At 37.9% G+C, this 15,572-nt stretch overlaps 1 protein-coding gene across 2 annotated transcripts in view; it reads left to right on the plus strand.

The window, feature by feature from the left end:
* The window catches only part of trappc8 (trafficking protein particle complex subunit 8), a 35,245-nt gene that overhangs the window by 16,420 nt on the left and 3,253 nt on the right, over positions 1–15,572 (plus strand). Inside the window, exons 10-28 of one of the 2 annotated variants that reach the window (XM_069679547.1) lie at positions 305–405; positions 1,183–1,288; positions 1,736–1,867; positions 2,862–3,086; positions 3,969–4,074; positions 5,182–5,376; positions 5,543–5,703; positions 5,815–5,889; positions 6,670–6,775; positions 7,012–7,169; positions 7,585–8,018; positions 8,368–8,524; positions 8,652–8,748; positions 10,009–10,077; positions 10,179–10,237; positions 10,885–11,091; positions 11,249–11,350; positions 11,705–11,844; positions 12,848–12,937. In XM_069679547.1, the coding sequence (XP_069535648.1) occupies positions 305–405; positions 1,183–1,288; positions 1,736–1,867; positions 2,862–3,086; positions 3,969–4,074; positions 5,182–5,376; positions 5,543–5,703; positions 5,815–5,889; positions 6,670–6,775; positions 7,012–7,169; positions 7,585–8,018; positions 8,368–8,524; positions 8,652–8,748; positions 10,009–10,077; positions 10,179–10,237; positions 10,885–11,091; positions 11,249–11,350; positions 11,705–11,844; positions 12,848–12,937 (2,720 nt within the window). The remainder of the gene's footprint in view (positions 1–304; positions 406–1,182; positions 1,289–1,735; positions 1,868–2,861; positions 3,087–3,968; positions 4,075–5,181; positions 5,377–5,542; positions 5,704–5,814; positions 5,890–6,669; positions 6,776–7,011; positions 7,170–7,584; positions 8,019–8,367; positions 8,525–8,651; positions 8,749–10,008; positions 10,078–10,178; positions 10,238–10,884; positions 11,092–11,248; positions 11,351–11,704; positions 11,845–12,847; positions 12,938–15,572) is intronic. The other variant, XM_069679548.1, reaches the window with a different exon arrangement.

Below are 15,572 nucleotides of genomic sequence, written 5' to 3' on the forward strand. Positions count from 1 at the left end.
TAAATGTTGCTTTTGGTCGAGAATTTTAATTTAAGGTGTTTTGGGGGAATGCACCATCATAGGTCAAGCTACATTTTTGAAAAAAATTTGGCTGTGCCCTTAACTGGGGTCACTGTGTAAGTGAAGGGAAGAGTTCACCACAGTAGGTTACATAAGACACCATAAACTACTGCTCATATCAGACCAAATAAGGCTGTAACAGTAAAAGATCTTGAGTGGTTTGAACAAAGCAAGTCCCCTCTTTTACTGTCTTGATTTCTCTATTCGTCCTCATGTTCTGTATATTCATTCCACCTAACTGTAGGAAATGGCTGCCGTGTCAGCTTTTCTCCAGGCTGGAGCTCCTAGACCATATCCAGCACACTACATGGATACTGCTATACAGACCTACAGAGATGTCTGCAAGTATGACCTCATTGTCTAATATTTTTTTCAGTCTTTTACAATAACCTATTATTGTGGTATTGCAATGTGACTTAATTTACTATGTTGTTAGGATTACTTTAAAGGAAGGTGTCGTGCCTTTAACATACATTTTTTTAGCTCTCAAAAGATGTTAAGTTGTGGCATCAAGAAAGCATGTTCACTGCAAACGACTGTGAGTTAAGGCTCTTTCAATTCAAAGATATGAATACAAAAAATACAAATAGAATTTGAAAACTAACATAAACTAACACAATTGAAATGAATGCATGCAGTTTCTAGGTAATAACAGATCAGTTACTTTGTTGCAAGACTACTTGCAGTCCTGATTTTGAGGTGGCCACTTATGTCCTAATTCCTTACAAAGCTCTGTCTGATGGTTCTGATCTAGTCACAATAGTTGTTGGTGGACTGCTATTACTTAAACTGTGTCACATCTTGGGTCAGTTTACCATGTGGGACCCATTCAGAGCCTTGTTTCAAAATGTGCCCAAATGATTGTGAAGCTTACAAACCCCTCCCCACCATAACCTAGACTTTTGGGGACACACAACATTGCAACTTGTGTGACACAATTTTATATTTTCGACTACATTTCATGAAACATAAGAATTGGCTTTAAATTGATTACTTTAGTTATACTGGATGTAATTGAATATGCCCTTTTAATTATCTTATCGTTTCAGAAATCTCCTCTGTTTCTGTGGCTCTGATCCAACATGTTAACATGTTTCTTCCTCTTACCTATGCTTTCTACAGGAACATGGTGCTTGCAGAGCGCTGTGCTTTACTCAGTGCTGAGATTCTCAAGAGTCAGGGCAAATACTCAGAAGCTGCAACTCTTCTCATTAAAATGACCAGCGAGGTGAGGAAACCCACACCACCAAAGCAAACTTAACTCCACTTTCTTGAAAATAGTGACTTATGTCCAACATACTCCGTAAGTTCTCATGTACACTTGTAAAACTGTGATCAATTGAGTTTACTTGTGTGTTCTGATAAATACATTTATTGTTATTTATTAATTGTTAACTTTCGCATGTATAGTCCATTATGTAGTGCATTTGACGTTTGGTATTCAAATGAGAATTTTAAACCCTCATTGCCCTGCGAGACAAAGAAGGTAAATACAACCATCACATGAGAGTAAAATCCTTAGGACTACTACTCTTACTGTACTGTCAAAGCTGTGAATCCTATGAGGCCTGGGTTACTGCATTAACTGTTTTACATTTTTATTTTGACGGATGGTTGTACTGATTAATAGAAAAATAATTATTGATTGTAATAGATTGTTCCTTTTTTGTTTTAGGACTCTGACCTGCGCAGTGCTCTGCTGTTGGAACAGGCCGCCCATTGCTTTATTAATATGCGCAACCCAATGGTACGCAAGTTTGCTTTCCATATGATCCTGGCTGGTCATCGTTTCAGCAAAGCTGGACAGGTGAGCCTTTGCATTATCACTAATCTAGGTGATCTATGCTACCAAAGGGAGCCCAGGAGATCTAAACATATTTATCCCTGTCACAGACAGGCACATCATTGTATTCACAAAGTGGATGAGAACTCTCTTATGTCCCCATTAAAGGGTTGGGACAACCCCACTTAAAAAACCCAAACTATCCTTTTAACACCTTACATTTTTCATGATCCTTGATGTTATTTGTTTGTTTTAGCCAAAGTTCAATTTTATTCTGCACCATAGCAAACCCTTAACTTCCTGTTTGTTAGTGTTGCATTATATTTTGTAAGGATTACATCCACATTTTCCTCTTAAAACAACACAAACAAAATTTATTTAAGTTTAGTTATTGTTTATTGGTGCTTTTTAAAAATACTTTTCTATACTAATTTCATATATGCAGCTTACCTGCTGCAAATTAAAATTTCCTAATAAAGAAGATCTATGATGAAACTTAAGTTAAACAAACAAATAAACAAAATACTGTTTTTTTTCCTTTCTATTCTGCTTAGAGGGGATCAACTTTCTTATTTTATTCTTCTTGTGTGCACTAATTATAGATGAGGTCATGGGAAAAACCTAGAACTATGTTGATATAAATTTGTTTAATGGACATAGTTTATATGTTTTATGGTAGTGTATTAATTAATACTGACTGTGTACTGTATGTGTGTTGATTAAAGTAACCTTATATCAGTTGCGTGTTTCATGTGAGAATGAGAGACAGCTGTGTGAGAAATATGTTTCATCCTTCTGTGCCTGCTGTAAAGAAACTTATCAAGTTGCTCTTCAGCCTTCTTAAGCTGGAGGGTCATAAAGACAAAAAGTTGTGTTATTGAATAAATGATCCATGAAAACCTAAAGTAATTACGGGGAATCTTGATTTAACCTTTTGTTTCCTTACACCCATGTTCTCCTTTTCCTCCTACTCTTCTTTTTTCCTCTCCCCCACCCTCTTGACTGTCTGTGCCTGTAGAGAAGGCACGCACTGCGCTGTTACTGCCAAGCAATGCAGGTGTACAAGGAGAGGGGCTGGTCTTTGGCAGAGGATCATATCAACTTTACAATTGGGCGACAGTCCTTCACACTTCGCCAACCAGAGAATGCTGTGGTAGCCTTCAGACAGATCTTGACCAACGACAGCCGGCAGACTGCCACTCAGCAGGGCGCCTTTCTTAGAGAGTATCTCTTTGTTTACAAGGTAACTACAACTACAGTTTCTAATCATGTGTGCATGCTAATCCACAGGATAGAGGCTGTGGCTCAGAGGTAGAGTGAGTTTGTCTTGTATTTGGTAGATTGGTGGCAGATGTGGGCAGCAGCCCACATGTTGAAGTGGCCTTGGACAAGACAATAAATGGCTCCCAAAATCATAGCTATTGTTGTGTGGATGTGTGTGAATGTCATTAGATTAGTTCTTGATGGACAGCTTAGCACTTAGCATAGCACCCTCTGCCATCAGTGTACGAACATTTTTGTGAAAGGTCAAATGGTGGCATGAATGTACCATCGCAGGACTCCGATTAAGGTATAGAAACATCACAAAAAACATCAAGAGGAATGGGAGGCACCTGAGCTAAATATGTATTGTCAATGTAATGTTCAATAAACATAAAAAATAAGGTTACAGCACAACTCAATGTAAATAATGTCTAAATACTTTCTGAATGCATTGTACTGTAGAATCCCAGAATATTTAACATAACCTTTCACAGTTACATCACAGCTTGAATGGGAATAAAAAACTCTTCTTTCTCAACATTTTTGCTCATACATGAGTTAAACACACACAAATGCTGGAAGGCCATTTGGTATGTCTTCTGCTCAGTCAGTGAATAAGCAGTCTTCATACAATTGAATGCAGAGTGATACATGACAAGGTATCATTGTAGACCTTAGTGAGACTTGAACTGAAAAAAAAACCATATCAAATTTAAAAATTACATTGTATTTGTCATTACAGACTTTGAATAAAAACAACAGCATCAAGTTTATAAAAACATATTTATTATTATAGCTCTTTGCTTAGACATGTTAGGTTCACTTGAAACAGAAATAACACATTTGTGCATGTGTTTCTCAGAGTGTAATAGGCGGAAATGAAGTCAGCCTCCCCCAGCTGCCTCTTCCCTGCATCTACAGCTCAGCCACAAGAGTTTATTTTGGACATGATCGCCGCCTTGCAGAAGGTAACGCACAGATAAGTCATTTATGATCACCCTGAGCCAATTGCTGTGGGTTTTTTGCGCACCACACACACAGATCCACCTCTTAGCGTTATACCTGCAAAGGTTTTTCTGAAATGAATAGTTCAGATTTATAAAGTGAGGTTGTGGTGTAGTAAACTCACTATTGAGATACTTAATAGTGAGTTTATTAACCACACTAGATACCATTAAGCACTGCCCGTGTTTGGAGGAACCAGCCCAAGTTATAAGACGGAAGCTAAGCTAGGTACTGTTAGGATGGGACTGCAGCAAAACTTGGCTACATAAAAAAAAGTCCCAACTAAATCAATTTTAGCATGTGTTTTGGTACTCCAGTGGGTTCTCCAAACAGCCCGTGTGGCAATTGTACAATGATCAATAATAAAGGCTTCAAAATGCTGCTGCAAAATATCTGTCAAAGTCCACCAGTCATGCAGCAGGTGAAATACAAATTGTATTTTGTATAAAGGTATGAGCAGGCCTTAAAAAGTTAGTAATATAGGCAGTAATGCACGTTATAAAATGTTTTTATAACATAATGGACTATTGGGAGACTTAACATATCTATGAACTTTAGCACTGTCATACCTGTAGCAAGCTCTTTAACTGTTTTACCAACAGTCACATGGAAGCTCATAGTCTCATACTAGGCAAGTGCTTAGTAAGCTAAGTGCTCTTAACAGGATCTTAAAATTCAATTTAACTGGTTAATCCATCCATCCATTTTTTTTTTACCACTTTTCCGTATCCAGGTCACGTTAATTTAATGATAGAATCAGAAGTGACATACTGCTGAGAAGTATTAAAAATTAACGTAATAACAAAAAAATGGGTCTAAATTTCACCTCTGGTTTTCCATCATACTTGCACTTGAGCCAGTGTGATGTCACAGGTATTAGATTATATCTGTTATGGTATTAAAAAGGTCCCAAAAAGTTGTTAAACTGGGGAACCCTGCAAACTGTACAATTACTGTATTACTCAAACCAAAATATACAATGTCATGCTAGAGATGTCTGACCTTTAAGATAACCTTTTTAGTGAACTGAAATTTCAAATGTTTTCATTTTAATTATCTGATGTTTGCAGGGGAAAAGCAGGCAGCTACTCACGTGTCCCTCGATCAGGAGTATGACCAGGATTTGGCAGCCATGTGGTGCCACCTGGAGGAGCAGCTTGTGGCTGCCTCCAACCGGGGAATTGTTCCAGCGAACTTCCAGCCCACCCAGTGCTGCCTGAACAGCCAGACAGACAACCTGCGTTACCCACTAGCTGTAGTGGAAGGTAAGATGGTGCTCAGCACAAAACACTGGAATTGTATTTAAAATGCTAGCTAGAATATTATCTTCACCAAAGTACAAGTTATTTTTGTATTTTGACATACAGTATAAAGAATAATAGTGACTGAATTGTGCCTGCTCATTGTATCACCCTCAATCTGTCTCTGCAGAACCAATCATAGTGGAGTTGATGTTCAAGAACCCTCTAAAGGTTTCTCTGTCTCTGTCCAACCTCTCACTCCTCTGGAGATTCACTGACGATGGTGTGTCTCCATCAGAGAATATAACTGAAGAGTTGGCCATCACCAATGAGGAGACCTTGGCTCTAGGAGTAAGGCAACCTGGAGCAAATTTCCCCTGATTTTTATTTACTTTGACTGATAAATGCAATAAAAACAAAAAATACTTAAATGCTCTCTTAAATATATGTTTATTTTTGCAGATAACCCAGAAAGATGACATTGTCAACACTGAGGTCATCCAGGAGTTTCAAATGGGTCCAGAGGAGACCAAAATGGTAAGGTGCTGTCATGAGTCTCTAAAGGTTAACTTTTGGAGGATTGACAATAGGTATCCTGTAGATGCATTGTCTGGAAATGCCTGGCTTTAGCAATTTGTTTTAGAGAAATTGCACTTTTAATGGTGTTACATGTACTTGTTCAGTCCTAATGCAAAAACTAATGCACATACGCAATATTCCTAATTGTATAATGTCTCTCTATTTCTACCTTTTATGACACAGGGGCTTTGCAATAGTAAACGCATCCTTTTATTTGTGTGTGTGTAACTTGTTGACTGTCTTTAATCCATGTATTGTATAAAATGAACAAAACTGTATGCAGCACTCTTGCCGATGGCAAATCTCCCCATGGAGACTATAGATTGTTACTCTTGTGCATATCGGTGTACTGGCTGTGTCCAATAGCTACCACACATTTTAAATGGATGTCTTCAAACCTTCTATGAGAATTCTTTAACTGGTTATGCAATAGTCGCATTTTAAACACTGATGCATGTCAATTAATTACAAAAGTAAACAAGACAATCAGAACATAACTGAAACTTTTAGCCCTGATTGAAATGTATAACACCACAGGTGTTTCTAAATAATAAATTAATACCACACTAGTATCTGGTTATTACTTTGATAGTTACTTAAAATTTAATTATTATTACCTATTAATTCCAAAACTATTCAAAAACTATTACCTTGTTATTATAGGGCTGTAATGTAAAATGCAGCCCAACAATCTAGTTATTCTGCAGTGTTAACAGCCATTGCCATCTTGGATCTCAGGCTCGTCTCAGGCTACTGCCACACAGAACGGGCCAGCTGAACATTGTGGGTGTGGTGTACAACCTGGCTACAGCCTTATCTGGAGAGACGGGTTCCAGCACTGAAGGTAATAAAAACAGATTTTTCAGCTCATATTCAATCAAATTATTATTGACTCATTTTGGTGTCAGAAGATATGTCTGATTTCTCTTTTACTTATAGTTTTACTTCCTATATAGTTTTACTTATTTGTGCTGCATGTACTTTTTTTTTTTTGGTACTATTTTTTTCTATGTTGGTAAAACAGATGCTTCAGGATTTTTAGTATTTTGCCGTCACAGTAACACACGTTCCTGTTTACAGGCCAGCAAACATTAGATTTGATAGTGGTTCGGGGCCGACAGGATCTGAAAATTCAGGGCCCTCGACTCAACCAGACCAAAGAGGAAAAGATGATGGTTCGGCATGGTCCTGATCATCGACTGGATCCCATCATAACGCCACCCATGCCCCTGATGGAGGTAACGCCAACTCACTGACAATAACAAAATGTATCTCAAACTGCAATGTTAACAGGAGCCTGACCATGCCCTGCTCCAAAAGTGATCACAAAATGTGTGAATCTAATCTTAATTTGATTGGAAAATTTCCATCCTGGCTATCCTTGTCCAAGCAGATGATGTCAAATGAAGATGTTTAACCTAAAAATGTAGATGTTGTTATTCCCAGCATGTAACATTTCATAGAGACATCTACATCATTTTAAAGATTCAAATCAAAAAACATAAATTCTTCTGTGACACCACCAAAACAAAACGTAACAAAAAGTAAATAAAAGCTCATCAACTAGTTTGTATCTTGTATCTTATCTTTTCCTGTCTAAAGTATTTGACATACACACACGACGTGTGTGTATTTGTGTCTGTGTTTGTCCAGGTCTTCTTCTTGCAGTTTCCCACTGCTCTGCTGTGTGGTGAGATCAGAAAGGCCTACGTTGAGTTCTGTAACGTCAGCAGTGTGGCTTTGTGTGGTCTTCGAGTGGTGTCCACACACCCTGATTTCTTCACCTTTGGCAGCCAGGCCACAACACCCCTCACGCCCCTTACCCCCACCTCGGCTGAAAACTGCTCAGCCTATAAAACCATGGTCATGCCCCCCCATCCATACTATGAAGTATCAGAGATGTTGCATTCAGCAGAGGAATTCAGCCAGCTGTCTGGTGTGATGGAGATACCAATAGATGGCAACACGCTACAGCCCGGGGAGTCCACCCAGCTGCCTCTTTGGCTCAGAGGACCAGACCAGGAGGGAGTGCATGAAATCAATTTCCTGTTCTACTATGAGAGCACAGAGAAAGGAAACAAGATCAGGTAAAGATTTAAGTTAACTAAAGAAGGTACCACATTGGTGGCTTCCCGCGATTAGGGGGCCGCTGTGCTGACATGCAAGCACTATGATATGCTTGTAGTTGAAGGGGGATACAATCTCTTGAAAGCTTTCATAAATTTCACACATTTATTTTTAAGTTCCTTGATTTTATGAAATCCAAGACATCACTCATATTTTCTTTTTTTTATTTCAAAGTTGTATTTATTAAGAATGTGCTGCACAAATTTAATATAACATTTCTGTACACTGACCTAGCAGTGGTGCAAGTCAGACTGCTTTTAACAACCCATCTCCATCCTCTCTTCCTCTTTCCTCTTTCTTCATGTGAAGTCATCGTGTGTTACGTCACACAGTGTTTATCTGTGCCAGTCGATCTCTGAGCGTGCAGGCCTCAGCTTGCCGCAGCAGTGTTCCTCCACATCACAGTCTGGATGACAAAAGTAGCGGTGGAACGCTGGTCTTTATTGATGTAGAGAACATCAATACGGTGAGATAAACAGCATGCCACACACCTCAAGCTCACATTAACAGTGCCCAGCTTTTTCCTAGGCTGTCAAGTCTAACAACAGATTACTTCTCCAACTATTTTTTACTCTGCCTTTCTTGGATCCCAGAGTGAAGCTGGTGTGCGAGAGTTCCACATTGTCCAGGTGTCAAGCAGCAGTCAACACTGGCGCCTCCACAAGTGTATCAATCCTGCCAAGGATAAAGGTTTGTTTGGCAAACTGAATCAACAGTGCTTAATGGGCTATTTCAAATTGTAGTTTTTTTGTTACTTATAGAGAACAGCTGAAAGTATTAACTTCGGTGGTAAACACAACTATGGTCTCCATTATAAACAAATATTGGCATTCACTGCCTGTTTTTCCAAACTCCATTCATCAACTTATGAAGATGTAGATAGTGTTTTTCTGTTTAAGCACTTAACTACAGTGACTGAGGTGAAACCCATAGTTTATTAAGCACAGGGAAGTCTGTATCTGTTGCTTTTAAAGGTGGCATCGATGGCCTAGTTGAGTGTGCCTGCCTCCACCCGTAGGTGGATAACTGACTTCTGTAAACAAAGGCTGTTTCCGTGCTGTTAATCGCCAGAGTCAGGCATTACATTTTCTTTACTTTTGCTTTTGTAGTTCAGGCATCTGTATTAATTTAAGTCTACTACATAACCAGTTAGAAAAAACTCCTCACAGGAGCTCAAATGTAAAGTACAAACTTTTCATATTTTATTGTCTTTTTTATTTTATGTGACAACCATCTTGGCAGTAAACCTGATTCTGAATAATGCAGGGACCCTGTCTCAAAAGTACAGTGCTTCTAGTGGTCAAAAACAAATTGAAGTACTAAATCTATACATTTGGTTTATGAAACTCCTAGAGCTTATTAAGTAAAATAAAAATGTGATAATAATGAATGGGGCGGCTGTGGCTCAGTGGTAGAGTCGGTTGTCCCTCAATTGGAAGGTTGGGGGTTCAATCCCTGGCTGCTACAGTCACACATAGAAGTGACCTTGTGCAAGACACCGAACTACGGTGTCGCCTTCGGTGTATGAATGTCCGTAGATCCTGATTGGAGAGTTAGAAAACAAGAAAAGCTTAAACTTTTAGCCGACAACCCAAAGCCATGGAATTAATAATCTTGTACAAGCTAAGCATGAACAATACAAGAAATACTAATAAGATGTAAACAAATATGTATAATAAGTACACAGAGAAGAGAGAGGCTTTGCCCATTAGTCCACAGAAATCCGGCAAAAAGACCTTAGCAACCACATATTATGGTCACTAATGCAACTAGCTTAGATGTCACAATTGAACATTGATAATCAGTGGTGGTATTTATCATAATGCATGCTCAAGCTGTTCACCATTCCAGTCTTAGTTCTACATTAAACAAAAATTACTGATCATTTTACTTTACCTGTTTAATGTAATTTCCAACACAACTCACTCTGCCTGTCCTCTTCCCCTCCAGACTGTAAACTCACCAGCAGAGAAAGAGCCAAGCTGTGTTTCAGGGCCACACGATGCAAGCCTATCCAAGGTATTGTATTACAGAAAAAACAAACCAGTTTAACCAGCTTTGATTAGAGTTACAGTTTTGAATAAGCACAAATTTTGCTGTGTTTTGTCTTTTGATTCTAGCTACCTCGGATGCTGTAGAGAAATACACCTTTGCCGACCTGAATCTGGGAAATGAACGGGTAAATTGAAAGCAAAAAAAATGTTACTGTCAGTTTAAATGGTCAGATGTGTGTTCTAATTTTAACTTCATAAATGTAAAAATATATCATCTGATACTTTAGAGCTCAGTGATCGGACATGGGCTTCATTTCACTTTGTCCTTGTTAATAACTCTGCAGTTTGATACACCAGATGCTTGTTGTGTAAAAACATTTTTAGATGTTTGTTTTTTTTTCTTTATGAAACAGCTCTCTCCTGCAGGTGCAGTGAAACTATGAACTTGCAGGCTATAAATCAGAACATCAGCTGAAATATGCCATGAAGTTCTATAAACTGCAGAGTTGGTTCATACTTTGGGGTCATAACTTTGAGACACATTTGATATAAAAGTTGCATTCGATCCATTGATAATATAAAATAGCCTCTTTTTATAACCTAATACTAAGTAAATATTGGCACACCTAATTTTACGAAGACCCCAGGATTGTAGGGTCAAGTCTGTTAGATACAAATGTTATAAGTAAATAATGCACATGACGTAACATGACCTTGAACCTGTAACAGTGCACCCACATTTCCCTCTAACAGAGTAAGCAAACATCTAAGCAAAATGCTGGTGTACATGGGCCTAAGTGTTCATCTTCTTCTTCTGTATGTTTCTTTGCAGATCATCAGTTCCTCCACACCCTGTGGAGATTTCTTTTTCCGTGGTTGTCGGACCTCAGAGTCTCAGCGAGGGAATGTGGCATCATCCAGGACATTATCCAGCAGCAAGAGTCAGGGCTCTAATCCCACTGAGCACACAGCCTCTGACATTGACAACATTGTAAAGAAGTGTAATGAGCTGGACCTCAACATAATCGTCATTTGGAAGGTACATATACAAGAGATAGATGGTAAACAACTCCAGAGAGTCTGACTTTGTCCGACACACATTAAATATATTTTGAAAACAAAAGCTTAAAACTAATGAATCTCTAAATACACAGTCAGTTCTTGAGAAACCAGTTTGGGTATGTGTGTCTGTACAGGCCTATGTGGTGGAGGACAACAAACAGCTGATTCTAGAGGGCCAGCTCCATGTGGCCCTGCAGACCATTGGCAAAGAGGCCAGTTCTCTTACTCCCAGAGAGGTATGGTATACACACCAACTGTATAGAATTGAATATGCTTTTATTATCTCAATCCAGTTTTTTCTGGAAATTAAAAAAAATGTAGTAAGTTGTTGAAAAGGCATTTGAATATGAAATATTATAAAAACATGATACAAATACAATGTACATATATCACGAGTGCATATATGCAAATTAACAGTGTTAAGCAAAGGATTCAAAAAGGACAATTACAAGGCAAAAGATATAGAGGTGAGTCTTTGTCTAAAGGAAAAAGATATATACCTGCTAAAAAGGCAATGTCATAGTGTCAATGACAATGTCACAAACATAACTTTAAGTGTCTGTATGTGTGAATCTGTGTTTTTGTTGCAGGAAGCACAGGAGATGGTACTACTCAAGTTTAAATCAGAGCTGCCTCCTCCAGTAGTCCTCCCCTCTGCAGAACTGTCCCAGCTCATCAAAACCAACCTGCATTACCCAGAGACATACACTCATCCATTTGTTCAGGATAGGTGGGATACGCACATACACCTCACACATGCACGCACATACAACCATGCAAGCGCGCACACACACACACACACACACACACACACACACACACACACACACACACACACACGCATACAGTCAAGTGCCCACCGTAACATCCCTGACTGCTACAGTCACATGAAGTGTCTTTGGGCAAGACACTGAACCCCAAATTGCTCCAGAAGGCATAACCTACGCTGTATGAATGGGCATAGAATCCTGATTGGAGATTGGCCTTTGCCATCAGTATGTGAATGTGGGTGTGAATGGATGAATGTGACATGTAGTGTAAAATTGCTTTGAGTGGTTGGAAGACAAGAAAGCTCTATATAAATACAGTCCATTCTTTTTATATAAATTGCAAAGGGCATATGAACTGTAGCTGCACTGGACTTAACCTACTTTGCAGTCATGTAGAGGTCAACAGAACATGATTAGCATGTCCTCTCTGTATTGCCACAACTTAACAAAAGCATTTAAATGCACTTACACATGCCTGTGGGCCTTACAGGAAAAAGCAATATCTGACAGCATCCATAGAGGGGGACCAAGAAGAAATTTTAGATGCCTTTTACCTCTACTTGCAGTTCTCAGCACACGTTCAGTGAGAGCTTGGTCACCAAGGTTAACTGTAGTGCTGCCTTGATTTCACTTCCCAAACACCCCAAAGTTGGGGAGCATTCTGGGGCTTGTATTGAAAGGCTCAAATATTTCAAAGATAGCACAGCAACACATATGGGGCAGATCTTCTAACATGTACTATAGCCACGTTATTTTAATTACTTACAATTGATGTCTCTCTCAATCATATTCCAACTACTTTCTTTACTAAACTTGTATAGAAACTTTTATGTGTTCAAAACGTTTTAAAGCCCCTGTACAGCAGGAACAATCTACAATAACACTAAGTATCTTAGGCTGCAGATAGTGATGATGTTGCTGGTTGTCAGTGGTAAGTGATGCTGTTTTTGTCTCTATTTGTAGCCTCTGTGTGGTGCCGGTTACTCTGACTCTCTCGAACTGTTCCTTGGCTCAAGTGGATGTCATCATAGAATTGCGGCACAAAAGCACCAGGTAAGATATATACAGTCGAGGGCATATATTTAAATACACCTCAGTACAAAACTTTTCAATTCAATTTTTGCAAATTCCTCATATTTCACGTTACCATACAATTCCTATGTTAACTCCATAGGGATCTACTTTATTTCCATGAGAGAAATTCAAAATAATAGACAACATGGACCCTCTTTAACTTTTATTGACTAAAACAGATTTTCTCTGGGTCGAAAGTTTAAAAAACACGGAGTATTTGTTGAAATTATCCTTTCATTGCTTCACTTTCTTGACTGAGCTATTTGGTCACAACATTAGAGTAATGCTTAAGGTTGTTATCCTGATGGATGCCTCTTTTGTGACAAAGCTAGTTAATGGCTCAAGATGTTGCTTGTTTGGGGCCAAGCACAATTATAAGTTTAAGTTCATTTTGTTGCAGACAATTTTTAGTCATCCAGGTCTTAAGGCATGCTTCTAGTTTAGAAAGCTGATTGGTTTCATCTGGCTTCACTGATAAGTGTATATATAGTATATATTGAGTATCATCTGCATAACAATGAAAATTCTTGGAGTATTTTCTCATGATATTATCCAGATTAAGCATATAAAGGGTAAGAAGAATCGGTCCGAGCACAGAACCTTGTGGAACTCTGTGACTTACTTTGGTGTGCATAGAGGACACATCATTAACATTAACAAACTGAGATCGATCTGATAAATAGGATTTTAACCAACTTAATGCAGATCCTGTAATGCCAATTGACTGTTCTAGTCTGTGTAATAGGATGTGATGGTCTATCATGTCGAAAGCAGCACTAAGATCTAACAGGATAAGTACAGAGAGAAGTCCTCTGTCCGAAGCAATAAGTAGATCATTTGAAACTTTCAGAATGCTTTATCTGTGCTTTGGTGGACTCTAAATACGGACTGAAAATCATCAATAAAATGAAGAAAGTAACTGATTAGCGACTACATTTTTGAGGATCATTGCGATAAGGGAAGGTCAGATATAGATCTACAGTTAGCTAAGGTGTCTGAATCAAGAATCGGCTGTTTTAGGCAAAATGTTTAATTACTGCTAGTTTAAATTACTGTAGTATATAGCCTGTCAATAAAGACATATTGATCATATCTAGTGAAAAAGTGCTGAAACAGTAACTGGGATTGTTTTTTTTTTCTTGTATTAAGAAGGAGTAGCAAGCACCTTGAGCATGTCAAAGGGCGTTCCTGTATTTATTTTATTTTATACATAGTATATAAGACTATTTTGCCAGAGTGAAGGAGATTCTTCTATTTTTGCTAGAGTGCCACATTCTTTCAAATTTTCGCAATGTTTGTTTCAGGTTGCAAGTTTAAGAGTTATACCATGCAGCTAGCCTCTGTTGTTTAATAATTTTTTTATTTTCGGGGAACCTTCAGTACTATCGACCAACGGATCAAGCTGAGAAGGATTAACATTAGCATAAGAGCTTTCTGTATTAAACAGATATGCTATTGAAATAAAAGCAGCTGGAATTGCTTCCTTAAAATTAGCTACAGCCCTATCAGACATACATATTTTTAAAAAAATGTTTTATAATATTTTCTTTTTCTTTTTCATATTATCAGTGTCAAAAACAAAAACACACACCGTCCCTATGCTGAGACAAGACTGGAATACAAAACTCCACACACAAATGTCACAAAACAAAACCCAAACAACGCTCGCATACACAAAAAGCAAAATTAAATCAATAAAATTCACATTCACATATACCCAACACTCCACACCCACAAGCTCAACCTCAGTTTTTAATCTGTTCCACTTAAATAAACTATGACAGCCGAAGGGTTTAATAAAAAATGACTAATTTTACAACTCAAATACTATTTCTCTCTTGTGAGTACACCTTCCAAAAATCCCAAACTGAAATGAAATCTTCCATCCAAAGAAAGGAAAAATAAATAAATAAATGAACTCATCCAGTTCATGTATCGTCTATTAAAATCCCCTTTGTGACAACAATCCGTCTTAGAAACTAAAAGAAGTACGGGAAAGGAAATACATAACCCACCCTAAAAAAACTAAAAAGCATAACCAGGCTGATGTAGACCTATTTTTATAAACTAAGAGCATGTATAATTTTTCCCCAGACCTTTTCAAATTGGGTAACTTTGTTCTTTTCAGTGGCTATTGTCTTTTCTAAGTTCAGATAATAAACAATTTCTTTACTCCAGTGTTTAAATAGAGGAGAAGATGTAAGTTTCCAGTTTTTTAAAAGAAGTTTCTTAAATTTAATTGATGAGAAAAGAATAACCCAGCTTTGTCATTTTTATTACATTCCCAAAATGAATGAATCAGTGAATCTGTTAATCCACATTTCAAACAGTTCCCTGAAACACTCCTATCATATTTATGTATTTTATCTCTTGTACAGTATGTTCTGTACATAATTTTATATTGAATTAACCGCAAGTTCTCATTGACTGTAATGTCTCTTGTAATATTCCAACACTCCCTCCATCTTAAAATAATGTAATTCCTATCCAAATCGTAATTCCATAAACGTATTCTAGATGTCAACAAATTATCCACAGAATAGGATTTCTGCAAAAGTCTATATACTCGACCTGTTAATTTATTACCCGTTTCTGATTCAAATATGGTTTAATC

This window comes from Semicossyphus pulcher, unplaced genomic scaffold (assembly GCF_022749685.1).
Source record: "Semicossyphus pulcher isolate SPU_LCO1_2020_fin unplaced genomic scaffold, fSemPul1.0.p SCAF_4, whole genome shotgun sequence".
Lineage (NCBI taxonomy): Eukaryota > Metazoa > Chordata > Actinopteri > Labriformes > Labridae > Semicossyphus > Semicossyphus pulcher.